Genomic DNA, 27,468 nt, shown 5'->3' on the forward strand with positions numbered 1-27,468 from the left:
TTTATGTCTATTACAAACAGCATGTGTAATAGTTACAGTTTTCATATGTTGTCTGACAATCTCTGTCTTTTACCTAGAAAGTTTAGTGTATTTATATTTATTGTGATTACTGATGCCTAACGATTTATTTCTACCATCAAATTTTGTGTCTTTTATGTATCTTGCCTTTTCTCCTTTCTTGCCTTTTGGATTATTTGTGTTTTCCTGGCTTTAGTAGGAGATTTCTAGTATGACCTTCTAGACTAGGTGAGCCCTATGGCTATTATAGGGAAAACATGAATCACTGGGATTGGCTGATGTGTCTAGAGCAGCTTCTGGCTTTAGAACTCGTCTGCTGCTTCTTTTCTTGCCAGATTATTCATCCATTTAAAAGATGTTTTAATTGTTATTTTAGTGCTTTGTAGTGGGAGGATGTTGTGGATTGGGTTCCTTGAAAAGGAGACTCTGAGCCAGACACTAGAGTGCAGGATGTTTATTAAGAAGCGCTTTGGGGATCAATACTCAAGGGAGGAAGGAGGAGGAAATTTGACTGGAGAGAGGGAGAAATTGGGCTGCAGCACAGTCCCAGAGAAAGCCTCAGCCGACCCTACGGGCAACCCTGGAGCAAGGATGGCCCTTCAGACTTGTCCAGAGTTGGGGGAGTGAGGAAGCCAGACCTTTATACTTTATTGTTGATCAGTCATTGGGTGAGGGCTATCTCTGGAAGGGGGCATAACCTTGAGCAGGGTGGCTCTGCTCATCTGATGCAATGCCCAGAGAGGGCTGAGAGCTGAGGGCTGTCTGCTTGTGGCGCCCCCACCAGGTGGGGAGGAAGGCCTTCATTCCTGAAAGGGGAGCTAGGGGGTGTGTCACAGCACCTGCCCCAGAGGGTTTCTCAGTCTGCCATTTTGCCAGAAATGGAAGTCTTTGAGTGTCTCTGGTCCCCACACTCTCCCCAAACAAAAATCTTTCCCTTAATGGTCAATCTGACCCTGAAGCCCACTCTGAAAGTCGAGCATTCCTCCTCCAGCCAAGGGTCTTTGACCACATCACATCTGTCCTAACTCTGGGCCTTTACCCACCCATGTCCCCACCTGCTTTCCCTTCCTGGCTATATTTCAGGCCAAATCCTTCTTCTCTTTCTGTTTTCAGCCCACAGTGTGCTTTCTCATCTCTGAATTCATAGTACTTGTACTGTCTGTACTTAGCACATCCTGCCCCGCGCCGCCCTGGTGCTGTCTGTGTGATGCGCAGCAGACAGGAGCGGAGGCTGGGCCTGTTTCGTCCTGCCTCCAGTATAGAGGACTTTCCTGTATACTCTGTCTTCCCCCCAGCCTTCCTCTCTCCTGCACCTCGAGGACACGGCTGGGCTGTCTATGTGTGGCTGGTGCAGGCCTGAGATTTGAGGACACAAAACTGGGTCGAGGAAAAGTACAGCCTGACTTGGTGCTGCCTACATGTGTGTACTCCAAGGTCCTCCTCAGGGAGCCACTCTCCCCCGACCCAGGGGACAGGCACAGGCCCAGGCAGCTAGGACCTTGGAGATGGGAGGATCTACAGAGTGTGGTTCTTTAGTGGAGGGTGCGAGGATACCCCAGAAAGGAGAAAGGATGCTGATCTGACTGCAGCCGCGGTGCGTGCCATGCCAGCAACACAGCTTTACAGTCGTTTAACTTGCAACGGAGCGAGTTTCTGCTGAGCACCTGCTGCAGGGCTGGGATGAGGGTGAGGCCAGCGAGGGACCCAGGGAACAGCGTTTAAGGAGGCCCCCACTTTCAAGTGTCAACCCTACACCTTGCCAGCCTCTCTGTAGTCCTGTTCTAGGCAATGGATGTTAGTTTCCTGTCCGTTCCCCAAATGTCCCTTGGGGACACAGTGATGCTCTCTCACTCTGGGTCCCGTCATTTCTTACTTGCCCATCTCTCTCTCCAGTCCTTTTCTTTTTAACATTTGTATTTCCCAGGGAAATTTTACCTCTTAAAGGGTTTAGCTTCTCCTCTTTGATTTATTCAGGTCTATTCACTTCTTATCTAGTAATTCTCTAATTTAACTCTTAACCTTACCTGTTATCCTACGAACAGCACCCCTCTAGCACACATACACAGGTAAAGGACCCATCAGGCAATAATGTTAACTATTAACATCCACTAAGGGTTCATGAGCTAGGCTATAACCTAAGGAGCTAATCCTTAATGAGGATTGTTTCATTTAATCCTCACCACCGTCCTGGTAAATGGATACAATCTTCCTCATTTAATACTCATGCAGAGAGGGTAAGTAACATGTATAAGGTCACACAGCTTGTAAGACCCTTGTAAGAGATATTTTATTCATCTCTGAATTCTCAGGACCTGGCACAGTGCCTGACATTAATTGTCGAATGAATGAGTGCATATAAAGGGAATCCCAAAACTTTTTCCTAATAATCAAGAAACATTCATTAAAGGCCCATTCAGCTAGAGGAGAAGGGATGTTCCTAAAGAATTACTAGGTATGATATACATCCTTAAGGAACACTTACAGAACAGTAAAGAGACAAACATGAAAAATATATAAGATGGTGTATAAATAAACTCGTAATTCTGTGGCATAGGCTGTAGTTCTTGTAGGTTTCAGAGAAGATAGCAGTTGGGGTGGTGAGAGTAGCCAGGTGGAACCTGGTAGGGGCTTCAAAGTACTGGTGGGTTTCAGACACTAGATTTGGGGGGCTTTTGCGGGGGAAAGCTGAAGTGTTGAGGTGGGAGGAGCAGGTGATGGAAGCTATTGAAGGGTTGTAAATTCCCTTTTATACCCCAGTGCTCTGAGGCCGATGATGGGCTTTCTGGCCATAGTTTGGCTTCATACTGGTGGCTGTTCTGTTGTCCAGCTCAGACGATGTGGGTCACAAGGGAGACCTTCAGGAGAAGCTAGCGATCCTTCTGGGAGGGGCCCAGAGGTCCTGCAGAGCCCCTGGACTGTGGGGGGAGGGAGGGTTGTGTGTGGGTGCCATGCTTGGAGGGGGCGGGGGTTACTGGTAGAACATAATGCATCCACGCCCACTCCAGCCTAAGATCGCATCTGCTTTGTGCTGCTTTTGCCAAGTTAAGTCCCTGGGCAAAGGAAGCACAAGCCTCCCTTCCTTCCAGCCTCTCAGCTCCCACTCTTCCCTAGCAGATCAAAGGACCAATACTTTCTGGGACCACCACTGCCATTTCCTGGCGATAAACCACAAACCCCCAGAACAAGGCTTAAAGGAGGCAGCAGTCCCCAAGGGCTTTCTTCCATTGGTTGCTATCCTCCTCCTAATCCGAGTTCATTCCTTTGGTTCCCTTTCCACCACCGGCGCCTGCAGAAACGACATCCTCACACCTGTGACCCGTGACTCATTGCCGCCTGGCTGTGGGTGGCTCCGTTCTGCAGGTCCAATCTCAGGTCCTCTTGGTTCAGGCTGATTAACGGATTCATTCATTCATTCATTAATTCATTCATTCATTCATTCCGGCAGCAAGCATACATTGAGTGCCCTTTATGTACTAGCCCCAGTGCATTGATGGATATGACAGCCACTAGCCCCATGTGCCTGCTGAGCACTGAAAATGTGGCCAGTCTGTAAGAATAACATACATGCTAGATTTCAAAGGCATGAGACAAAAATAGGATGTGACATATCTCATGAATGTTTTATATTGTTTACATGTTGAAATGATATTTTGGATCTTATTAGGTTCATTAAAGTATATTATTAAAATTTTACCTATATTTTTCTTTTAATTTTTAAAAATCTTTTTGAGATGTGTTAGATTCATGCACAGCAGCTATAAGAAATAACATGGAGAGAACCTGTAGACACTTCCCCAGTTTCCCCCAAAGGTTTCCCCCATCTTTCAAAACAATGTAGTACAATGTCACAACCAGACAATTAACTTTGATTACAATTCCTCAATTCAGATTTCACTGGTTTTACATGCACTCATTTGTGTGTCTATGTGTATTTAGTTCTAAGCCATTTTATTACATGTGTTTTTACTTTTTTATAACGTGGCTACCAGAAAATTTTAAATTATATATGTGGCCCCTGAAATATTTCTACTAGACAGTTCTGCTGTGGGCATCAGTTTGAATCAGGTTGCTCTCAAGGAATTCTTGGGGAGAGACAGGGGGTGTCAAACACACATGGAAAGTTTAAGGACTGTGTTGGATGCCAAGTGGATGATGTCCACTCTTGTTCGATGCTGCTGGAGTTGGGGACCAGAGAGATGCCCTGGCCTAGGGCTGTGTAGGAGCCTGTGCCTTCTTCACCTTAAGAGGGACGCTGCTCTGCCTGAAACAGGGTGGGGGTTCCAGTCCTGCCCCCCTTAACCCCACCCTCCACCATTTCAGCTCTTTCCTCTGCAGAGGCTCAAAGGATGCCCCAGTTGCTCCACAGAGTCAAGTTTGGGAACCACTGGACAAGGTTTAGGATTTGAGTGGAGCCTGGAAGGAACAGTAAGATTTCGTCCTAGAGGATTAGAGAGGCAACCCCAGGCATATTAGTTTGCTAGGATTGCTGTAACAAGCACCACAGACTGGGAGGCTTAAGCAACGGAAAGTTATCTTCTCGCAGTTCTGGAGGCTGGAAGTCCAAGATCAGCAGGGTTGGTTCTTCTTAGGACTTTGAGACTCTGTTCCATGCTTCTCCACTTGAATCTGGTGGTTTGCTGATGCTCTTTGGTGTTCCTTGGCTTGTGGATCCCTGCCCTCATCTTCACCTGGCCTTCTCCTTTGTGTGTGTCTCTGTGTCCAAATTTGCCCTTTTTATATAGAGACCAGTCATACTGGATTAGGGCCTCACCCTACTCCAATATGACCTATCTTACTTAACTAACTACACCTGCAAGGACCCTATTTCCAATTAAGGTCAAACTCACAGGTGCTGGGCGGTAGGACTTCAACGTGTGAGTTCTGGGGGGACACAGTTCAACCTATGACAGAGGAACCAGCAGGAGCAAAGGGCCTGGGGCAGGAATGAAATGGTTGGAGAAGTTTGGCTGGACTGAGTCCCACAGGCTTGGGGGAGAGTGTGGGTGCTAGCCTGGGAGGTGTGTACACACACACACACACACACACGCACACGCACACGCACACGCACACACACCTTGTACACACATGCACAGAATCCAGGGCATGTGATAAGGTGGAGAAACAGTAGCTGTGAGAGTTCTTGACAGAGAGAGTGGTTATGATGAATGCTGGGGAGAGCCTTTGAGGGGACTCCCCCAATGTCCATGTCAGTCCACGGCCCTGCAAGGAGGAGGGAGGGGTCGGCACTGTGCTTGCTGCCTGAGTGCAGCGGAGCGCGGGAAGGCTGGTGCACGCCCCCTCCTGCTTTCCCACTATAGGAGCCCCTCCCTGAAATGAATGTTGATGAAACATCTAACAAGGAGCTATTGGAAGAGGGGTGGGGACGTTGGATGGCCCTGGGTGCCCGCTTGTGTGGGCCTGGCCCTGAGGCAAGCTGTGATGAGCAGGGAGCAGGTGGACAGGCAGTGGAGGTCTGGGACACCAGGCAGGGGCAGGACAGGAACATGTCGAGTGAGGCTGGCCTTGGGGGCCTAGCTCAGCCTGGCCTTGGGGGCCTAGCTCAGCCGTTGCAGCACCGAGGCTGAAGGTGGTCCCAGGGCTCTGCCTGGAGCTTGTTCTGCTTCTCTGTCTGGACCCCTCCATGGCTGGGTGGCCCCCAGTGAGCACCCTGCCCCTCCCCCTGCTTTGGCACCCTAAGGACTTGCACTCCCCTGGGACCTGCGGAACCAGGATGGCTTCAGAATCCAGAAAGCCACCTGGTCACCAAGCCCCGGGGCCCAGAGCCATCCTGCTAGAGCCCCATCCACTTCTGTGCCTGTCCTAGCTCCGCCAGTTCCCTCCTTTCCCTTTCAGGGGGTGGAGGGCATGGTGGGGGGCCCACCTGGGGATTGCTGTGGCGGGGCCTTCCTCTCCTCCCTCAAGACGCTCCCACCCTGCAGCATCTTTTCTTTTGTCCCAAATGAAAGGCCCTCCAGGTGAACCCTGGGGAATGAAACCGCTTCCCTTTCCCCCGAGGTTCTCCTGGAGGGCATGTTTCCGCCTGGAGCTTCACAGGAAGATAACGTGAGTCACTAGTGAGTCAGGAGCAGCACTGGCAAGGGAGAGAGGAACCTGGTAATCATGCCCATTAATCCTCCTGAATACCTTGCGCTGGCAGCACCTCCGCTGGGATGCGAGTGGGAAGGTCCCAGCCGCCTTCCCGGAAAGGCCCAGCTCCTCACCTGGACCCGGGATCCTCACCTGGACCGGGGAGGACGGAGGGCCGCAGGGGTGGGGGCGGGGCAATCTGAGCACCCCAGGAGGGAGAGAGGCCCACAGCCCAGGCTCAGCCCTCAGTCTCCTGGCTGGCCCAGCTGAGTTCTTTGCTCCCCAGAAGATGAAATTGGGCACACCTGCCTCCGTCTAGGCTTTGAGGACCACGGAAAGGTGGCGTTGCTTCTGTAAACTGATGCCACGTCACCTGCCTCCCTGCCCCTGGCTCATGTGGCTTCTTGGCCTTCCCAAGTGCTGGCGCATTCCGGCAGCACCCAGAAACCACCAGGCCCTTCACGGGCCACTTCCTGTCCTGCCTGTGACCACTTCCTGCAGAAGAGCATCCCTCCCTCACCTCGTACACCTTGTGACCCTTTCCTCCCTTTGTTTTCCTGCAGCACCTGTCACCCTCTGGCATAGTACACGATCTGTCACCTATTACTTTATTGTCATCATATCTGTCTCCCTCTAATAGAAATTAAATGCCACTGGGGCAGGACCTGTGGTGGGTTGTTCAGTGCTGAACCTCAGCACCCAGCCTGGTGTGGCTGTTCGACAAATGTAGAATCACATGGTAAAATAAATATGATGTATATGTAAGATAACAAGATAAAAATGGCATGAATCGGTAAAAGGAAGGTGCTCTCCATCAGCCCTGAGGTACAGCGCCTGCGATTTGCAGATTAATAATAGAAGAGTGCTTATACATTTTACTTCACAGGCTTGGCTTGGTGTGAAAGAAATGCCTCACTTTTTACCTTTCTTTTAATTAAAAAAATATGACTAAACCTTATTCACCAGCCGGTGGGAAATTTAATCCACTATTGTTGAGACGCCTTCCCCCCAGCCCGCAGGAGTGTGTGAAGACCCTAGAGGTCTTGTGAGGAACAAAGCAGTCAGGGGACTCCGTGGGCCACACTGGCCTCTGCTGATCCGCCCACTGCTTTCTGGAGGCTTCTAGAACCTTAGATGCAGCCTCCTGAGCTGCCCCAAGCAGCTTCCTTTCCGAGGCCCTGCCGTCCCTTCTGAGGAGAGAGGGACCCCAGACCACTCTCGTGGGCTTCCTGGTCCTGAGGAATCTTCCCCTGGGCTGTGGTCTCACCACCTCCACTGCAGCCCTCCCCAGACCCAAAGGCGCTGGCCTCCCTCCTCCCTGCAGGACCTCGGTCTAGCACAGTTGCTTCCGTGGCCTATGAAGCCGTTCGGCCCCCACAACCCAGATGGCCCTAAAGTGAGAAGACAAAAAGCCAAGCTACCTCTCTGGAACAGGGAGGGAAAATACAAATGAGTAATCCAATAGATTATCCTCCCACAAAAGTAGCGACGTTTGTGAATGATTTTCTTCTTTTATTATTTTTTTCAAATAGAGCCTACTCAAGTCAGCCTGTAACAATAGTGAGCACAGTCATCTGCATTCCTAGTCTATGCCCCGCCACGTGGGAGGGAAAGGGGTGGTGACAGGCGTGGGCACCTGTTGCAGTGGCGAGCAGGGCTGTCGTGTGTGAGGCCAGAAGGCTGAGCTGACCCAGTGCTCCAGGGTGGGAACACCCCAGGGTGCACTGTGCGTAGCTGACTCCTGGGACAGGATCCAGCACTTGGGTGTTGAGAGGCCTGAACTGGGAGTCAGGACTCCTGGGTTCCAGGCCTATCTTTGCTACCAGCTGACCAGGAGCTAACTTCGCCCTCTGTGCCTCAGTTTCCTCAGCTGTGATGGCTGACATACACAGAACGGGGTTCAGGATTCAGCAAGATGTTAAATCAGGGGCTGCCATTGGGTGGTCCCCAGCCTACAGCATGCCATATTTGGTGTGCATAATGTTTCAAGTTTGAATTGATAGCACTTAAGAATTGGGAGATTGAAAATAAAATTCTGGAATTCCAGCATCTTTTGGAAAAATGATCTGAGTGGTAACAGGAAGCCTGTCTTCTCACATGTTGGGCAGAACATTCACTACTCAGTTCTTTATTTCTTTCTTTATTTATTTTTCCTTTCTTTTTTTCTTTTTTGATAGAGACAGGGTCTCACTATGCTGCCCAGGCTGGTCTTGAATTCCTGGATTCAGGTGATCCTCCCCTCAGCCTCCCAAAGTGCTAGGATTACAAGTGTGAGCCACCACGCCCAGCCACTCCTCAGTTCTTGTTGATTTCACTTCACTCAGTCTCTGTCCGGCCTCCTCATCCCCTAGCCTTGAATTTGCTACCTCGTGGAGGTGAAGCACTTTGTGGAAACATGAAGCAAGAATGCACGGTTGTACTTTTGTTGGATGTTCTAGCCAGAGTGTGTTACACTCTACAAGTTGCAAGGGGAGCATAGATAAGCTTCTCAAAGCAGAGCTTTTCAGAGAAAGCAAGGGCCTTGTGGGACTGTCCCTATATCTATCTTTAGAGATGACTGTCACAGGATGAGAGTGGCCCTCTTGTGGACAGGATGGGATCTACCAGGAAGGTAAAGGCACCTGTTCTTGGGTGGCCTACTGGCTCGAGACTGAGTTGATTCAAGGGAGACATGGATTTGGCTTTGTTCTTGGTCAAGACTTGGTTCAGGAAGGGCTTTTGGGTCAGCTGCTCCAGCCACTCTGACTGCTGGCTCCTGGGGTCCCCCCCCTCCACACCTGGGCTGCCCCGATGGGCTGATGGGGAGGAGAAGGGGCTGTGGGCTGGGCACAGAGATCTCGAAGTAAGACAACTACCCCTGTTTTTTTCATTTTTGCATGAATACCAGCCATCATCATCACTGTCATCTCTCCTATTAGTGCGACACCAAAAGAGTAACCAAAGGCTATTTTTTTGTTAGAGAAATAAAATATTTTTGTTATGGAATAAGCATTAAGTCAGAATGCCATGCGCATCACAGGCAATCTGCTAAGAGATTGCAAAAACAGAATGGGATCCAACCCACTACCTACATCCTCTTAAGATAAACAACTAGTCCTCAAGTGGTTGACGGCACCATTTGTCATACATAGTTCATCCTCACTTTACCTGGTTATTGGAGTAACCATCCATGTTAGCTAATTGGCTTTATCCAGAGGAGAAACACACCTCTCCAATCTTTATGACAGGAGGTAGTTTTGCAGCTTGGAGCAAGGTGCCCCCTTGCTCCAAGGGGGCACCTTGGAGGGTAGGTTAGGCACCTACCCTCCCCCAGAAACTAGGCGCTAGGGGCAATATCTTCATTGATTTTTTTTTTTTTCACATTTCAAAGAGATGGCTCCTTGGTCTTCCAGAAAGAGATCCCTGGGTTTTAAACTGACAAAAGGCCTGTTTAGTTTTGAAAAGGATTTATACACATTTCAAAGAGACGAGAAAGTACTTGCAGGTTTCCTAAAGTGATGCTTCAAGAAAAAGGAGGAGAATAGAAAGCTTTTGCATCCATTAATCTCTTATTTGAGAAAGTTTAAGAACAACTTACTGAGGACCTGCTATGTGCCTCCAAACAATCTATGAAGTTGTCTAGGATTATTATTTCAGTATTATTACTATTATTGTATTGTTTTGAGTTTACATTGTTCCTACTTTTTTATGTTGTTATAAAAATAATATATGTTCCTTGTAAAGCTTTTAGAACAGAAAAGTATAAAGAAGCATGGAAAAAATCCCACATAATCCCACTGCTTGGAGACATAGGAAGTTTTTGGCACGTCTTTTTATGTATGATGTTTTTGTGGCTATATGGCCACCTTTCATTTTGAAGCACTAACCTTTCCCCAATGCTGGGTATTTAGGATGTTTCTTGATTAATAACAGACTTCTGATAACAGTCCATCTGGTTCAAACCTTTGTGATTTTGATAATTTACTGAGGATAAAATTCTGGAAGGCATATCATTAGGACCAAAGATAGAAGCATTTTTCAGCCTCTTGATCCATATTTCCAAATTCTCTTCCATAAAGTTGGTACCAATGACCAGCCCTGAGTATTAACATTACATATATTTTGTCAACTCAATAGGTTAAAGATAAGATTGTATTATTTTCAGTTGCTTGTCTTTGGTTACTAGTGAGATTAAACCCACACCAGAATTTACTTTGGTTTTATTTTTTGAAAAGGTAATGTGTGCATGTGTGAGATTCAAGTGACAGGAAAGGGTATGCATATGGAAAGTAAGACTTCTTCTCATCCTATTATCTTTTCTGAAAGCAAAAATTGGATTCAGTGCATTTAAATTGTATATTATTAGACATAAGCCTTTATATGCTTGTTAGCATCTATATGTCTGCTTTTGTGGACTGTTTCTATCTTTAGGTCAAGGGTTATTCCTCTACTTTGTTGAGAAAGCTGATACTTCAAGAGGTTCAGTGCCTGGAGTCATGCTGCTAGTGGATGTTGGAATGTGGGCTTTAGGGGAGCCAGAATCTCTGGAATCCAGGAATCTCTGGAGGCAAGTATTTCCCAGAGATGAGGCACCTCCTTGGATGGTTATCAAAGCTCTGAAGAAAGTGGCCACCTATGGGGCAGGTATTAAAGGAACATGGCGGCTGCAGGTGTGTGAGTGACTGAGGGGCCCTGGGAATGCCTTCTTATCCAGAAATCCAGAAATTTCTTCCTCATCAAACCAGTGCTGCTGCCTGAAATCCCACTAAAGGCTGTTCAACAACTGGGGCCATTTGCTCCTCAGTGAGAACTAGCAGTTTCTGGGGTGATCACTGCAATTCCTGACAGAGCCCTGGACTGGCCTCCTCCAGCTCTCTGCTTTTCCTGTCCCGTCACCCTCCACCCCTAGATTCTGCCTGGGACCTCACCTGTGCACAGGTGGTCATTTCCAATTGACAATACAACAGGACTGTCTGTCAGTTCTTGAGAGCAGCAGCGATGTCTCCTAGCACTGAAGAAGCCCATGTGTAATGGTTGGTGGGAAGACGGCCATTCTCTTTTGGACCTGAGCAACTGGTCGGTGGATAAGACACTTTAGGGACAGTGACGGTCTCCGTGGCATTGCTGGACTCTCATTGTAAGCTTTGTCTCTTGGGGTGGAGGTTTGCCTGGGAGCACCTCTGTGGCCACAGCCCCTTCACCCGCCCTGGAGGGCTGGACTTGACAGCCTGGCGTGTGTGCCCAGCTCACCTCCCCCTCCTTTTCTTTCTTCCTCTTTCCCATGACTAATAAAAACCTCCTGTTCGGCCGGGCGCGGTGGCTCACGCCTGTAATCCTAGCACTCTGGGAGGCCGAGGCGGGCGGATTGCTCAAGGTCAGGAGTTCAAAACCAGCCTGAGCAAGAGCGAGACCCCGTCTCTACTATAAATAGAAAGAAACTAATTGGCCAACTGATATATATATAAAAAATTAGCCGGGCATGGTGGCGCATGCCTGTAGTCCCAGCTACTCGGGAGGCTGAGACAGAAGGATCGCTCGAGCCCAGGAGATTGAGGTTGCTGTGAGCTAGGCTGACGCCACGGCACTCACTCTAGCCTGGGCAACAAAGCGAGACTCTGTCTCAAAAAAAAAAAAAATAAATAAAAATAAAAAATAAAAACCTCCTGTTCAAATTTTCCACAAACTGGCCTCTGGGGAAGGTGGAATTCAGGATCCTGGAGTTACAGAATCTTGAGGTACCCTTGCTGGCCCCTTTTCCTACTTGGCTTGCTTAAGGGACCTTGGCAAAGGCAATTTGGGGCTCAGGTTTAGACATATGACCTAGTTTTTTCCCTACTAAGGACTATAATCATGGAGGGGTGACAGAACTCACAGAGATGGGCAAAAGGGACCGCTGAGTCAGGCAGGCTGGGAGGCTCCAAGGGCATTCAGGAGTAAGTGCTGACTTGGTTCCGAGGCAGCGTAGCCCAGCAGGCTGGGCCAGGGCAGGCAGAGAGGGCTGCAGGGAAGGGGTGGTGCTTGGGCTGGACCTCGGAGCTAGGGAGGTTTAGGTAGGAGAGGCAGAGGTGAGGGCAGGAACGTGGCAGCCGCTCAGGAAGCTGAGGTTTGCATGGGGGCACCACAGGGAGGTGCTGAGATGACAGCCTGGGATCTCATACGTTGAGTCGTGGGAATTCTCAGAAGGTTCTAGAGAGGAGGAGGGGTGCTATTGGCATGCTCCTTAGGAATCACACTCTGATGACTGCATGCAGGCCACTAGGCAGGGAAGGCATGTAGGCCAGGAGCCCAGCTAGGAAGCAGCTGCCTTCCTGTCCTCTACTGACCTGAAAAATGTCATGACGACAGTGGCTTCTGTCTTGCCTTCCAAAGCCTGTGGGGGGCTGACCCAGGAGGTCTCGCAGGTGGTTTGCCAGGATGGGTTCGGTTGCATGTTGTCTTGAGGCACCTGGCCAGCCTTTTGGTGACCTGGGCTATAAGCCGTACTCTGCTGGGCTGAGCACTCAGCACGCGGGGTCCTGGGCTCCCGCATCAAGGGTGGGGAACCCGAGTGTCCGCAGTGCCCAGTGTCCTGGGCCTCACAGGTTCAGCCTTTTTTGAGTGGATCTCCGAGTGGCCACTCGCGGGTGCTTGGCGCCAGGCCCGCCGTGTGTGCCCACCATATGTGAAGGCAGATTGTGCGGGCGCCCACACGCTGTGAGCCGAGCACTTCGGACCCGCCATTTCCTTCTCCCATTGTGTGCCCCGCAAAATTGCCGCCACCGGCCTCCAGTGCCAGAAGCGCCATGTTAGAAATCTTGTGACTTCCGGTCTTCAGTCAAAATGGGAGAGGATCTCAGGGGCGATTTAGTTCAGCGTCTCCACTTTATGATACGTACTCTGTGGTTTGTTTCATATGAAGACTTCTTTGTTTTTTATATGAAACAATATAGCTGTTTCATATAAAGACAGCAGCAGCTGTAACAATATTAAAATATTGGAATAATGGAAAAGTCTTTTTCCTCCCCAAAGAGCATGGAAAACATGGAGTTAAAGGAGAAAAGGAAGAAACGCAATCCCTGGAGTAGGACTCTGTCTTGAATAGATTCTCTGCTCTGCGAAATATCTGGGCAGGTTGTAAATCTAATCTCCCTGGACTTCAGTGTCCTCATCTATGAAATGGGTGTAGTTATACCGACCTCCAAGCTTTTGGGAAGATTTGAAATAACCTATAAAGCTATCATGGTGCTTGCAACATATGTTTTTTTAATCCTCTGGCATACATTTTTGTAAGATAATGCCTCAATTTTTGGAGTGTATTATTCATGGAGGTAAAATTCCACTGTAATGGGCAACTCCACCTGTTTTTAAATTGCTTCCCTTGAGGCCGGGCGCTGTGGCTCACGCCTGTAATCCTAGCTCTTGGGAGGCCGAGGCGGGCGGATTGCTCAAGGTCAGGAGTTCAAAACCAGCCTGAGCAAGAGCGAGACCCCGTCTCTACTATAAATAGAAAGAAATTAATTGGCCAACTGATATATATATAAAAAATTAGCCGGGCATGGTGGCGCATGCCTGTAGTCCCAGCTACTCGGGAGGCTGAGGCAGGAGGATCGCTTGAGCCCAGGAGTTTGAGGTTGCTGTGAGCTAGGCTGACGCCACGGCACTCACTCTAGCCTGGACAACAAAGTGAGACTCTGTCTCAAAAAAAAAAAAAAAAAAAAATTGCTTCCCTTGAGATGTGATTTTGCCTTTTGCCCTGAAATTCCCCTGCTAGTTGGCTCTGGGAAGCCCAGGCAGCTTTCGGCACCCTCAGACGGTTGTGGGGTTCACTGCTTGGTGAGCAAGGTGAAATGACACAGCTGTGGATTACACAACAGGGGACCTGGCTGAGCCAGGTTGTCAACAATAACCACAACAGAAAAAGCTGAGCCTCCATGAACTTATCCCAAGTTCTTAGTCAGAAAATCCAGACAGAGCTATTTAAATCTTCACAGGCACGTGGCTTTTGAGGAAGTGTGGGTGTGAGGCGGCACCCTACACTTTTCAGGGCTTGGGGCCTCTGCACATCCGAATCCAGTCTTGAATAAACCGGTTTACATAAATCTTTATATGTTAGGGTTGCTTAGGTTCAAGACAGTGTTCTGTGTTAGCTTAATCTGCAAGGCTGACCGAGTCCAGGAAGCTGCGCTTGGCTACTCCAACACCTTGTTAGTGATTACTGGTTTAGCACAGCTGAGCACTCAATTTTAAAAAATTATTTCAACATTTACTTTTATTATGAAAAGATGGAATGCAAAAGAAGATGGAGAACAGTATAACTGACATACATATCGTCAGGATTGAGAATGAACAATGTTAATGAATGTTAGCATTTTGCCATATGTATTTCAAATCTTTTTCTTCTTTTCAAATAAAATAGAGGCCAAGACAGGAGGATCGCTTGAGGTCAGGAATTCGAGACCAGCCTGAACAAGAGCGAGATCCCTTCTCTAATAAAAATAGAAAAAAAAGGGCCGGGGCGGTGGCTCACGCCTGTAATCCTAGCACTCTGGGAGGCCGAGGTGGGCGGATTGCTCGAGGTCAGGAGTTCAAAACCAGCCTGAGCAAGACCCCATCTCTACCAAAATATAGAAAGAAATTAATTGACCAACTAAAAATATATATACAAAAAAAATTAGCCGGGCATGGTGGCGCGTGCCTGTGGTCCCAGCTACTCGGGAGGCTGAGGCAGTAGGATCGCTGAGCCTAGGAGATTGAGGTTGCTGTGAGCCAGGCTGACGCCACGGCACTCACTCTAGCCTGGGCAACAAAGTGAGACTCTGTCTCAAAAAAAAAAACCCACAAAAAATAGAAAAAAAATTAGCCGGGCATGGTGGCGCATGCCTGTAGTCCCAGCTACTTGGGAGGCTGAGGCAGGAGGATTGCTTGAGCCCAGGAGTTTGAGGCTGCTGTGAATTATGATGATGCCGCTGCGCTCCAGCCCAGGCGAGAGAGTGAAACCATGTGTCTGAAATAAATAAATAAATAAATAGCTACTAAATTAGAGCAAAAGTGGAGTGCTGCTGTGTTCTGAAGGGACGAAGCACTGCACAGGCCTTTTGCTTTGGCTTCAGGCTCTGCCCTGCGAGTTGTTGCTGTTCCCCTGCTAGGCCGAGCTCCCCTGTGCCATGGAGGCTGGAGAGTGTGAGGAGGGAATCAGCAGTCACCCAGCAGAGCATCCATTGAGCACCTCATGTGTGCAGCTCTCTGCAGTCAGGGGCCTCCTCAGCCCAGAGCCTGGCTGCAAGAAGCTAACTTTCATGCAGGAGACGAGCTGGACTTGTGAGGAGGGAGTTGGGGGCATTGGAGGAGATGGCTCAGCTCGGTGACACTTTCGGTCAAGGACTCTGGAGACATCTGAGACAAGACTCCTCACTGGAAGGATGGGAACGGAGGCCCAGGGAAGGGGGGATGCTGGTGGATCGGCTCCCAGCTCGGGCAGCCCTCTGCCGGCCCGTCCTCTGTGCCTGGGGGCTGTTTGTTATTGAGGGTTTTATTACATTTTTTTTCTCCCTGCTTGTTTCTTTTCCCTTGAGTGACTTTTTATTATTGGCTTGTTTTGTTCTCTGACCTTCAAGTTAAAGTGCTTTCTTCGAATGTCAGTGGTCTCTGGTAGCCCTTTCACATTTAGGGGCCAGCCAGTCACTAGAAGGTTCCTGGGAAGTTCTGTGCATTGTTGTTACAGACCATAGCTCTCAACCAGGGCGGGTTTGCCCCCAGGGGACATTTGACAACGTCTGGGGACGTTTTTTGATCAGCACAGCAGGAGAGTCCGGGGTGAGGCGCTGCTGGCATTTTGTGGTGGCGACCAGGAGCGTTGCTCAACATCCTACGGCGCACAGGACAGTCCCACAGCAAAGACCTGTCCAGCCCCGGAGGCCCAGAGTGTCAGGTTGAGAAAACCTGTCCCCGGTGGGCAGGTGGGCACCAGCCCTTTCCTCCGCATCTGTTTCTGTCGAGCTGGGATCAGTTTCCCCCCTGGAAAACCCACCCTTGGTCACACGGGTAGGGCAGGGTGGGCAGCCCCGCGTCTGCAGCCAGGTGCAGCCGGTGAGCAGGCTTCAGGCACACCTGGCCGCTTTCAGTTTAGAGTCTCCGTACACGAGGAAAACAGAGCAGGTCTTCTGTGGCTCAGCTTCCCCAGAGAGCAAACCTCCTGCCACCTGTGGGACGGGCAGGTGGAGTGACCAAACCGCTTGGGCTCAGGAAGGGCATCCGGCGTGAGAGTGGGGAAGGAGGTAGGGCTGAGTTGTCTGACTGCTCCTTGTACTGACTTAGAACACTCTGCTGCTCCTAGCTCCATTTGCACTCCCACCTCTGGTGCCCTGGGGACCTTCCATTCTGAGCCTTCTTGAGTTGACCACGGCGAGTAGATCAGGTTCTTATAGGTAGGTGGTCAGGCTGCCACCGGCACTGGCCTCTACCCATCTCTGCTTTGCTTTTTCCAATGTCCAGCATGGTGTTGCTGCGGCCTCAACATGCCATGTTTATTCCTTTGCTGTCATTTTAGTGAGGTTTGGGGAGGGAGTGGAGACAGGCATGTTGGGTGCATCATCTCAAGCCAGGAGTGGTAGCCTTATGCGTTGGATAACTAGATTTCATTGAAAGCTCCAAAGTGGGTCCGGTTTCCCAGGACAAAGCGCTGGTGAGCCGGGCTTCTTCTCGCTTAAGTCTCCAGGGGCAGGAATTGGGGGGTGGTGCCATATAGGAGCTAGAAGAGCTCTGTGACCTTAATCTCGCTAAGCCTCAGTTTCCCTCTTTGTGAAATGTGTCATCTCAGCCCTGCTGGTGGAGGTGAAGTGGGGGGTGGATGTGGGGGAGCAGACAGCACGGGAAAGGGCCGTGGGTCATTACGTCATCCTCTCTATTGGAGTCGTTACCAGCATCTCCGTTACGTGCATGGTCAAGGTGGTGTGTCACCGGGGCACAAGGACAGGATGTGGCTCTCTGGTAGACAGGCTTAACCCAACACATGCGCTTGAGTACCGACTGCCTCGTTTTCTTGCCAGAGGCCTCCAGTTTGGTTGGCAGAGTGGTGACCAGCTGGCCAATTGGACGGGGCTCTTTAATGTCACGGACGACCCAGCAGTGCAGAGCAGCAGTGACTCCAGCTCCAGGTACAGAACCCGGTGAATGGCCAGGGAGGGGGGAAAGGCGGCCCTGTAGTGACCCTGCAGCCCCTGCCCCCCAGGGTGGACAGTGGGCCCTCAGGGAAGAAGCAGGCTCATTCTGGTGGCTCAGTGCATTTCGATATGTCCACCTGTCTCCTTTAACTTGAGGGGTGAGTGGATTCTATGGTTGGTAGGACCCAACCATAGCAAACTAGGCACTCGCTGCCCCTTCTGGCGGTGATGGGGGGAGTCTTGATCTCAAGCCTCCATTTGAGGGCGGGGGCCAAAGCTCTGTACCTGCTGCTGGGATTTGGGGTATCAGAGTGTGTAGGCGTGTGTGGGAGTGGATGACAGCAGCGGGTGGGTGTCAGGCAGGGATCCCTGCCCCTCTGCAGTCTACTGCTCAGGCAGTCCCTTGCTCTGCCCATAGGCGAGGCCACCCTTGGCTGGGGCAGAACCACTTCCATCAAGGTGGCCCATCACGTGGCTATTTCCTCTTGACCTGTTGTAGTGTTTGTAGCTAAGATCAGTAACTAAGGGCACTCTGTATATTCATGAGTAGAAGTTCAGTAATATTTGGTGAATGGATAAAGTGGGATATTCTCAGGCAGGGCACACGCGTTGCAGGGCGGGCGTTGTGGGGGATATTTGCAGATGATGCACGATGCTCCATCTGCTAGGAGCCAGGTGTGGCTGGAAACTGCCAGCTAAGGGTTCCCAAGGGCTGATTAAGCTGTTTGGTTCCTTAATTTTTGTTTTTCTAAGTAGGGACTAACTCTTAGATCCATTTCCCTAGAAGAGAGTCGTTTTCATTGCTGGTAGTTTTGACACCCAAACATTAAATTGACCCTGCAGAGGAGAAGCAATGAGATTTTTAGGGACCTCTAGTATGTGGTTTTGTTCAATACTTTGAGAAATTAAAGATGGGGCTCTTATGTCAGAAACAAGTTGAGCTAATGTCCACAGACAGGCCTGAGGGCGTGGGGATGGCCGCGTGCCATGACCTGGGCTCGAGGGTCTTATGCTGGCCTTTGGGACCACAGTTTTTTCTGTGTAAGTGCAGGGGGAGCCCCGGCCAGCTGCTGGGCCCTGGGACGTCCGGGCAGGGGCGTTGTGTGAGTGGTCCATGTTTGCCCTTGAAAGGTTAAGCCCCCAGAGATGGTCTGTCCACTCTGTGACCCTCCCACCAGGTGGGGGGTATCTAGGTATGTCAGCAAGTTTCTGCCCCCCTGCGAAGGACTCCTGGAAGAGTTCCTCGAGAGGTTTTGGCTGGAAAATGCTAGTCGAGTGAGCAGGGTGGACAGGCCCCTCGGAAGCTGTTTGTGGGCAGATGTCCCCGGCGGCAGCTGAAATCGTCACGTGGGCTCCATCCCTGGCTTCCAGGCTGCCAGCATCTTTTGTCTTCCCTTCCTCTTTCCACGGTTTTATCTCTCGCTTGTCTTCCCCTCCCACTCGCCCTGCGTTCTTCTCTCTCTCCCTTTCTTCCTGCCGCCCCTTCTGGGTCACCTTCCTTTCTCCTTCCCAGTGTCCTTCCTCTCTCCTCCTCGTCCCTCTCTCCTGTCCCCTTTCTCATCTCCCTTACCCGGAATGTCCTCTTCCTCCCCCGCCCTCAGTGGCCAGGGCCAAACTCCCCTTTCCTGCCAGCTGGGACCCCTCAGGGGCTGACGCTCTGCTGGCCTCTGCCAATTCGACTTAGGAATCAGGTGCCCTGTACGCAGCCTCGTTGCCGGCTGAGTCGATTTCCTGGTTCCCGGGAGTGGACCCAGCATTCCTTTAGTCACAGAATACATGTCATGACCACATGTCCCCAGTTTTTCTGGGACAGTTACAATTTCAAATCTCAATTTCTAGTTGACCCCCGAAGTACCCACCTCTGTGCAATGTGTATAGTTCCCACATGTGAGCAAGAACAGTTAATGTAATTAGAACTGAACTGAAGGTTGGAGATTTTTTTTTTACTTTGGCATAATAAAAATGAGCAGCCTCTGCTGTCTTCAGAATGCAGATTTGCAGGGCTTGGGGGAGGACCTAACGAGGACGCCGTGCACATCGTCCCAATTAACGACTCTCCAAGTCTGGAATATGGGATGAGCTCCGTGGTATTATTCAGCTATTGAATAATTCAGTGCACGCCATATTTTGCTATCTATAGTTGTGTGGTGTGTGGAAGTGTGGTGCAACCTGTTATCATTTATTATTCACAGGGTTGGAAGGGAAGTCAGGAAGTACCAAATATAACCAGGGGACAGAGAGGGGCTAAAAAGCAAATGACTCATATGTTGTATACTCAAGCAGCAGCCACAGGGAGAAGGAGCCAGTCCAAATATTAGTCTGGAAAACTCCAAACAAGACCACAGGGAAATACCAGGCCAGATAGTGCTCGTGAAGGCTGTGGTCAGATCTCATTGCACCCAGGCTGGGGGAAGTCCAGGCTGAATTGGAAAGGTGTGAGCTATAAAATATGCATTGACATGTAGCTTTAATTTCAAGTCTAGGTCTACAGAGTGTTGTCCAGTAAGCACCTTTAGGGGAACTGCTTTAATTAGAGAATAGGAAATAACTTTTAACCAGCCAATGTTTCTATTTAAGTGGGTGCTCTGAACAAGGAGGATGGTCTTTGAAGACATTTCTCATCATATTGTTCAAATTATATGTTTCCACTTCCAGCGAGGCAGTGGTGTGCTGCTTCATTTCTGGATTCTCAGCACCCAGCAGGGCACCTGCCATGTAGTAAGTGCTCAGTAAATGCAAACTAGATGAAAGAATGAATGAAACAGGGAAACACAGTAAAGGCTATTGGCACGAAAGCCAACTTTAATCTCAGTGTTCCTGAATCTTCCCTTAGAGATTTATTCCTTTGGATTCAACCTGTCTCCTGGCACTATCTTTGAAAAGTTATCCCCAGGAGTGGGAAACACTTTAGAATCATAAACTCTTTCGCAGGTTGGAATTACCAGAGAATTTTCTCTTGAGAAGAGCAGATCGAGGGGCAGCCGGAGAGTTCCGGGCTGCTGGGTGGAAAGAGGAAGGCGGCGTGTCGGTGGGTGAGATGGGGTGGGGTGTGCATAAAAAGCAGAGGGGGCAGTGGAGGCAGATTACACATTTCCCCCATAGCTGACCAGAGACTCCCCAGAACCCCCCCGCACCGAGCATGGCCCTTCTGGGAGGAGGAGAGGGAGGGAGGAGGAGAGGGAGGGAGGAGGAGAGGGAGGGAGGAGGAGAGGGAGGGAGGAGGAGAGGGAGGGAGGAGGAGAGGGAGGGAGGAGGAGAGGGAGGGAGGAGGAGAGGGAGGGAGGAGGCGGAGTACTTGTCCTCCCTGGCCAGCTCAAGACACTGACCCCTCTGGCCTGGCCCAGCTGCCAGGGCGAGCCCTGAGGGCAGGGAGGCAGGAGTCCCCCAGGCACAGTCCCAGCAGCCAGAGCTCCTCTCAGCCTGGCCTGTAGCCACAGCACGAAGGGCTTCACGCAGCCTCTGCCAGCTGGGCCCTGCTCCACATCCAAGTCCTTGTCCTCCTGCCAGTATCCACCTCCTCCTTGAAGCCTTCCCTGATAGCCTCAGCCCACCTGACACCCCTTTAACTAACTCCAACTTCTATAAGGTACGTCACCCTCAGGGCAATTTCTGTCATTACACACTTAGGGAACTCTCTGGCAAAGCATGTAAGGCCCTCCATGTTTGCTCAGGCATTCCCCACATCCCTAGGAGCTTCTCGCCTTGGAGAACTGGGCTAGACCCCCTGTGCGTGCACCTCCTGAGCCCTGTGGACCCTCCAGTTCGATGTACAGCCTGCAGGCCCCTTGGCTGGTGGCCTCGTCGGCCCCTTCTTCCAGACTCCATGCCAGCCTTGGCCCCCGTCTTACTTCCCACTGGGCTGGGCTGGCAAGACAAGCATGGAAAGGCAACCGAGGAACACCTCTCTGAGGTCCAGGGCAGGGCTGGCCCAGGCTGCCTGTGGCTGGGACAGTTTTCTCCCTGTGCCACTGGGCTTCCGGGATGGAGTGCGGAAGACTTCCCAAGAGGAGGGGGTAGCCCCAGCTACAGGAGAAAAGACAAAGTCCCAAAGCGATGACACAAGAGAGCCCCCTCTGCGGAAGAATGAGCCGGGTGAGTGTGGAGGGCTGGGCCGGCGCCCTCCTCCCTGGGTGAGAGCTGTGTGTGTGTCTAGACTGTACTGTGTCACACTGGGCTTGGAATTGTCCTATTTTAGGGCTGGAAGGAACTTGTCTGAATTCAGCATAGCACTTTATTATGCTATAGTGAATCGTTCCCTCATTGTTTCAAGGCAGTGTATGATGAGGTAATAAACTGCGAGGTGCAGATGGCAGATGCTCCAAGAAGTTAGTGTAGAAGTCAGAGGCACCTCCGGGAAGGGGAGACTCAGCTTGGATGTCAACGGTAATGCCCCTCACTGGGCATCACTGGGGCCAGCTGTGTGCCAGGCACTGTGCTGGGTGCCTTACCTGTCCATGTAACCCTCAGCCTCACACCTTTGAAGTGACTGCTGTGTTTACCCCATTTTACAGATGAGGAAACTGAGGCACCAAAAAGCTACCCACCACTTCCAAGTGGTGGGTGGTGGAGCTGGAACACCCATGTACTGTGACTCCGGGTCCTGGCACTCATGGCGGGGTTAGAGGGATTCTTCCTTCGGACAGCTCATCCAAGGTGGGGGGAGGTCTTCTTGCCTTTCCTCTCCAAGTTGAGTCACCCTTCCATTCCTGCCTCTGCTCTTAGTGTTAGACCGTGATAAAAAGGCCCTGTGGGTTTAAGTAGATTTCTTCTGTGAATATTGTTGTCAGAGCTGCGCCGTTGGTCTCAGACAAGGATGCTCTTTAGGGTCTCTTATCTCCTCCTGCCCTCTTTTCCCACTGTTTATCTTCTGTGTCCTCCTCCTTCCCCCGCCCCTCCCCCACTGTGCTTAGGGCTTTCCTGGTTGTTATTCCTGGAAAAAGCTTCCCTCCACCTGCACCCGGGGATTCTGCAGTTCAAAGAGGAGCCCTTGCGGGCACTGCTACCCAAGCAATCCCAAATTCCAGGCAAGGGGTCTGGCTCCTGCGCCACAGGGCAGGCCGGCTCAGCTTGAGCCTTTCACTTCTGCGGAAAAAGGACAGAGGGCTGGAGCTCTTGGGCTTCCTCCAGCTGGGAAGAATTTGGAGAGGCAGGTTTGCCAGGGTGTTCTGGCCTGGGGGCTGGAAAAACAGATGCAAAGCAAACCTGGTGGCTTCCCCTGTGGTCCATGCACCCGATGTGGGCGCTCAGGGCCTGGCAGAAGCTGGCTGCAGGCACGTGAGGCTCTGCCACGCTGGCGGCTGCTGTCCTCAGAGCATTTGTATTTACTTACAGTTTCCTCTCCGGAAAGTTCTACCTCCACTTCTAAGTAGGGCTCTGTACCTCTATTCTTGTCCCCTGTCCAAAGTGGCCTTCCTTGACCCCCACCACTCTTCCAGGAACCCTCCAATCACCTGACCTGCTTTTTTTTTTTTTTTGTCGTGCTCCTGGCTACCTGGCACTGTGTGGAACGAATATTTTCCAGCCTGCCCTCATGGAAGCTCCACGAGGGTGGGGGCTTTGTCTGGCTTGTCCATCGCTGTATTCTGACCTAAAACAGTACCTGGCACACGGCAGAGGATGAGCAGATCTTCGATGAGTGAAAGAGATGAAAAGCCCTCCACACGTGCCGAGGGCAGGGACAGGCTGTGGAGCAGCTGGGACAGGGCCGGGCTGGAGGGGTGCCCGGCGCCTGCGGGTACAGGGGAAGGAGGGTGGGCATGGCAGCCAAGGAAGCTGACCCTGGGCTGACTCAGACGGATGAAGAGGTGGGAGCGAAGGAGTGCGTCTAGACAGAGACACTGATCCAGGTGGGAGAAGGCAGTGGAATCACGTCCCTGGCACTGGGGTGGGGAGGACTTCTTGAGAGGTGGAAATGGGGACAGTTGGTTGACGAAGGAGAAAGAGGCAACTAGGAGGCAGCGCTTGGCTTGGGCACCTGGGGGGGATGGTGGTCGAGGCCCCCCAGGAGCAGTAGGGACTCTGACTGGCGCTAGGGTAGACAATCTGAGCTGTTGAGCCAAACTTTACAAAAGGGAGCTTTTCAAGGCCCCCTGGTCTGGCCTGGGAAATAAGGTCAATCACCACAGACGCACTCTTGTGGGGAGCTGGACACTCATCTGGGCCCTGCAGAACTACTGGCTGGGGGAGGAGCAGTGACTCTAGGCTCCAGGCTTTGCCTCGGATCCCCCTGCCCCCGCCCCGTGCCGGGAATGACCTCCAGGCTTGGTGCGAGGTGCACACCTGGAGCACATTAACCACGGGACTGTCTAGGGTGGCACTGAGGACATCAGGCTCTTTAGCTTTCAGTTCTGACAGCTCAAGACAGCTCTGGTGATTCCTGGACACAGACGAGAGAACTGTGGCCCAGAGAGGGCAGGTGCAGTCCAAGGCTGCCGGGTGGCTGTGGTCCAGCCAGGGTGGGAGCCGGGGCTCTCCACGGCCATGGCAGTGTCTCCTGGCAGCTGTGACCTGCAGTTGTGAACAGCGGAGCCCTTCTTGCCTCTCTCCTGCCTATTTGGGAAGACACTCCCGTCCTTTGAATTGTCAGCCTGCAATTTTCAGACTCTGATTTCTGTGTGTTCGCTCTGATGGGTAGTGTGCTATCTCGAGACAGCAGCTGTTCTGGCTCTAGAAATAGCGCTGAGCTCACTGAAGGGCTGTCGCCCTTGGGAGGGGGAGGGGCTGCTTACTGAGAAAACCCCCAGGGAACCGTGGCTGTCAGAGTCAGGGCAAGGGAGTGCACTGAAGTGATTGAGAGCTCGGGCTCCACGCTCTCACAAGCCTGAGGTCTCTTTTCCAGTGCCACCGTTTACTAGCTGGGTGACCTTGGGCAAGTTATTATGCTTTACCTCTTTGCAGTTCAAGTCTCAGGTATAAAATGGGGAAGTAATGTCTGCCTCCTAAAGCTGTTGGGAGGATTAAACCACACAAATGTAAAGGGTCTGGTATCAGGCTGCCACGTAGTTACGCAGGGTGGGCGCTGCACAGAGATACTCAGGCAAGGCGTCAGGTGGGGCTAAAATCCAGCTTGTTCTGCCCTGGCCAGTCATGTGCCTGGCATGTGGCTTGATTTATCTGGGGGAAAAAGATTTATCTGCTTCTTCCTAAATTGCACAAAGGTGCCATATGGGCTAATGGTGTTCCTACCCAGTGTGGAATAAATAAAGCCCCCCGTGGTTCTCCAAGACTCTGTACCAGGCTTGACGGGGGCCCAGGGGCTTAAATTGCCGAGCTGGGGCAGCTTCCCTGCTCCTCCGAGGTTGGTGGAGGCCTAACAGGTGTGCTCTTGCATGACACAGAGACCTCCCTGGGCTGCTAGTCTCTGGAACATCATCAGCATCTGAGGACTGGGGGGAGGTGTTAGATGGAAAGTAACATGCATGGGCCTCATCTCGTACCAGCCACTTGGGACCCAGAGTGTTGTGGCCCCCAAGGAAGGCACATTGGCCCCGGAGAAGCTCTAGAGATGGGACCTGGCCAACATGGGAGGCTCTGAGGGACAGGTTCGTGGGGAAAGGCTGGTAGAGCCCGACTCTCTGTGGGCCAGACCCCGAGTGTGCTGAGACATGGCCTTCTCAGGCTGCAAAGCTGGAGCACAACGGGAGGAAGGGAACTCGTGTCTGGGACCCCCGTGATCACCTCTTTTAGGCCTTCTGCATTTGTCTTCTCCCTTATGGAGGCTGTCACTGCTGACCAGGCAGCCCTGACCCTGCAGCCCTGAGTGCACAGAGATGGGACAGGATGGACGCAGCCCGGTGCCAGCATTGGCAGCCACATGGTACCCGAGAGGAGCTGAGCTCCCGATATGACTGGCCAGGGCTGTGTATACCTGTGAGATGCTCCAGCATGTTGCCAGGGTCCCCTCCTCTTTGGAACAGGGAGAGATTGTCTTTCCAGAATTGAAAGAAGATACAGTGACAAACTCACCTTGAGAGGGTAATGGAGTTTAAGAAGGTTGGAGAAGGTGCTTCTCTCGGTCTTCTAGCAGGCTAATGAGAAGCTCGAGATGGTTGGAGAGAGGTCCATGACTTAAAAGAAAAGGGCATTTATTAGTAATTTCCAATAATAAAAGAATCATAACCCCATTACAGAAAACTTATAAAAATACACAAAAGTATTTTAAAAATCACTCATAATCCCACTCCTTTGAGATACCTTATGAATATTTTGTTATAATTCTTCCCTTTTCCCATGCATTCACATGTGTATATATAATTCTTTTTTGAGACTATGGCTTTTTGTAACTTGCATTTTTCATTCTACATTAGCATGTGAGCATCCTCCTGTGTCATTACATACAAAAAATTTGAGCATCATATTTGATGTCTGCATTCACACCAAACTGGGGTTTCCATGGCTTCCTGCAGAATGCAGTCTCTGAGTGTCCTGTCGGAAGTGGATGTAGGGTGGCCCAGTGTGGCTGTGCTTCTCAAAGCCTTCTTTCCTGTCTTCATCTGTTTGGGCTGCTATAACAAAATACCTTAGACTGGGTTTATAATTTGTAAACAGTAGAAAGTTATCACTCACAGTTTTGAAGTCTGAGAAGTCTAAGTTCAAGGCACCAGCAGATTTGGTGTCTGATGTGGGACCGATTCCTTGTAGATGGTACCTTCTTGCTGTGTCCTCACCTGGTAGAAGGATGAAAGGCTCTTTCAAGCTTCTTTTATAAGGGTCTAGCTCCATTCTTTTTTTGAGACAGGGTCTGGCTCTTTCGCCCAGGCTGGAGTGCAATGGCCTCATCATAGCTCACTGCAACCTCAAACTCTTTTGCTCAAGCTATCCTTCTGCCTCAAGCCTTCCTAGTAGCTGGGACTACAGGCACATGCCACCTTGCCTGGCTAATTTTTTCTATGTTTTGTAGAGACGGGGTCTTGCTCTTGCTCAGGCTGGTCTCAAACTCCTGGCCTCAAGTGATCCTCTTGCCTCAGCCTCCCAGAGTACTAGGATTACAGGTGTGAGACTGTACTCAGCTTCTATCTCCATTCTTGGGGGCAGATTTCTCATGAATTAATCACCTCCCAAAGCCCCTACCTCTTCATGTCATCACATTAGGGATTCAGTTTCAATATATAAATTTCGGGGGGACATACACATTTAGACCATGGCTCCTCAAGCCAATCATCTTTACAGACTGAGCTAGAGTGATGCAGCCCCCCAAAAGCAAAGCTCAGGTAGGATGGAGAAGGAAGCAGGGCTATTAACCACATTTTCTACATAAGAACACAAGCTTTAGAAACAGGCATGGGGCGGTTTTGGTGAGTTGGCTGAGCTACCACATGGAGTGTTTTCATGGTACTGGGGATTTGCTTTGATCGGTTATGGGAACACATGCAGATACAGAAGTGACTGTCACAAAGGAAGAGGTTTTCCTATTCACAGCTCCCTGGAAGCAGGAGGCAGAGCACACCATGGGCAAGCCGCAGGGTCAGGCAGAGGGAGCGGGGAAAAACGTGTGCAGGATCCTTTATTAGGGTTTCCATGGGAAGGAGCCAGTGAGGCAGGGTTTGCAGCTTGTGATTGGCTAGTTTGGATAATTTCAGTGGGCTCTGATGAGTAGGGGCTGTCCCCAGTTGCCTAGGACCTGGCCCTGGGGTGATTAGGGCAGGGGCTCTTCTGGTGGTCCAGACTGTGGCAGCCTGATAGAGCAGGTGGCTTGGGGCAGGGCCCTGGATCTGTTTGCATGTGAAAAGTACCCTCACAGGCTAGTCCTTGGCTCTCTCCAGAACTGGCCATGCCTGGGAGGGGCAGTACCTCCAGGGTCGGAAAGCGCCCAGGGGTCAAATCATCCGACACACATGGTTAACGCATAGAGCCTGCAGCAGAGATGGGGTGATCAAGGACATGCCCACATCCAAGCAGAACTTAGTGTGGGCTTCATCCGCAGAGTGGCCGGGGAGAGGTTTACTAATCCCAGCAGAAGGAGGATGTCACCAGTGCAGATGGTGGAGACACTTCCTGAGTTGTTCATCCCTGACTCAGCCCTGCCGTCAACCAGCTGAGGGACTATAAGCAAGTCTCTGCCTCCCTGCCGCATCCGCTGGCAGCATGTGCCTTTTAGTGGCAGGAGAAAGAGGACAGAAGGGAATGAGCATGTCTTGGGCACTTCCTGTGTTGCCAGTGCTTTCCCTGAAATGCTCAGCGATGTCTTTTCTCAACCCTGTCACATGCATGGCATTGTTTTTGCTGATTTTACAGACAAGCAAGCTAA

General features: G+C 51.0%; 1 protein-coding gene across 2 annotated transcripts in view; it reads left to right on the top strand.

Moving 5' to 3' along the window:
- ST8SIA5 (ST8 alpha-N-acetyl-neuraminide alpha-2,8-sialyltransferase 5) overlaps window positions 1-27,468 on the top strand; it is a 64,318-nt gene that overhangs the window by 6,900 nt on the left and 29,950 nt on the right. The window contains exon 2 of one of the 2 annotated variants that reach the window (XM_012745362.3): window positions 17,109-17,216. The exons of the other annotated variant lie outside the window; for it this stretch is intronic. Within the exon in view, the coding sequence (XP_012600816.1) occupies window positions 17,109-17,216 (108 nt within the window). The remainder of the gene's footprint in view (window positions 1-17,108; window positions 17,217-27,468) is intronic. 2 annotated transcript variants of the gene reach the window in all.

Source organism: Microcebus murinus, chromosome 17, assembly GCF_040939455.1.
Source record: "Microcebus murinus isolate Inina chromosome 17, M.murinus_Inina_mat1.0, whole genome shotgun sequence".
Lineage (NCBI taxonomy): Eukaryota > Metazoa > Chordata > Mammalia > Primates > Cheirogaleidae > Microcebus > Microcebus murinus.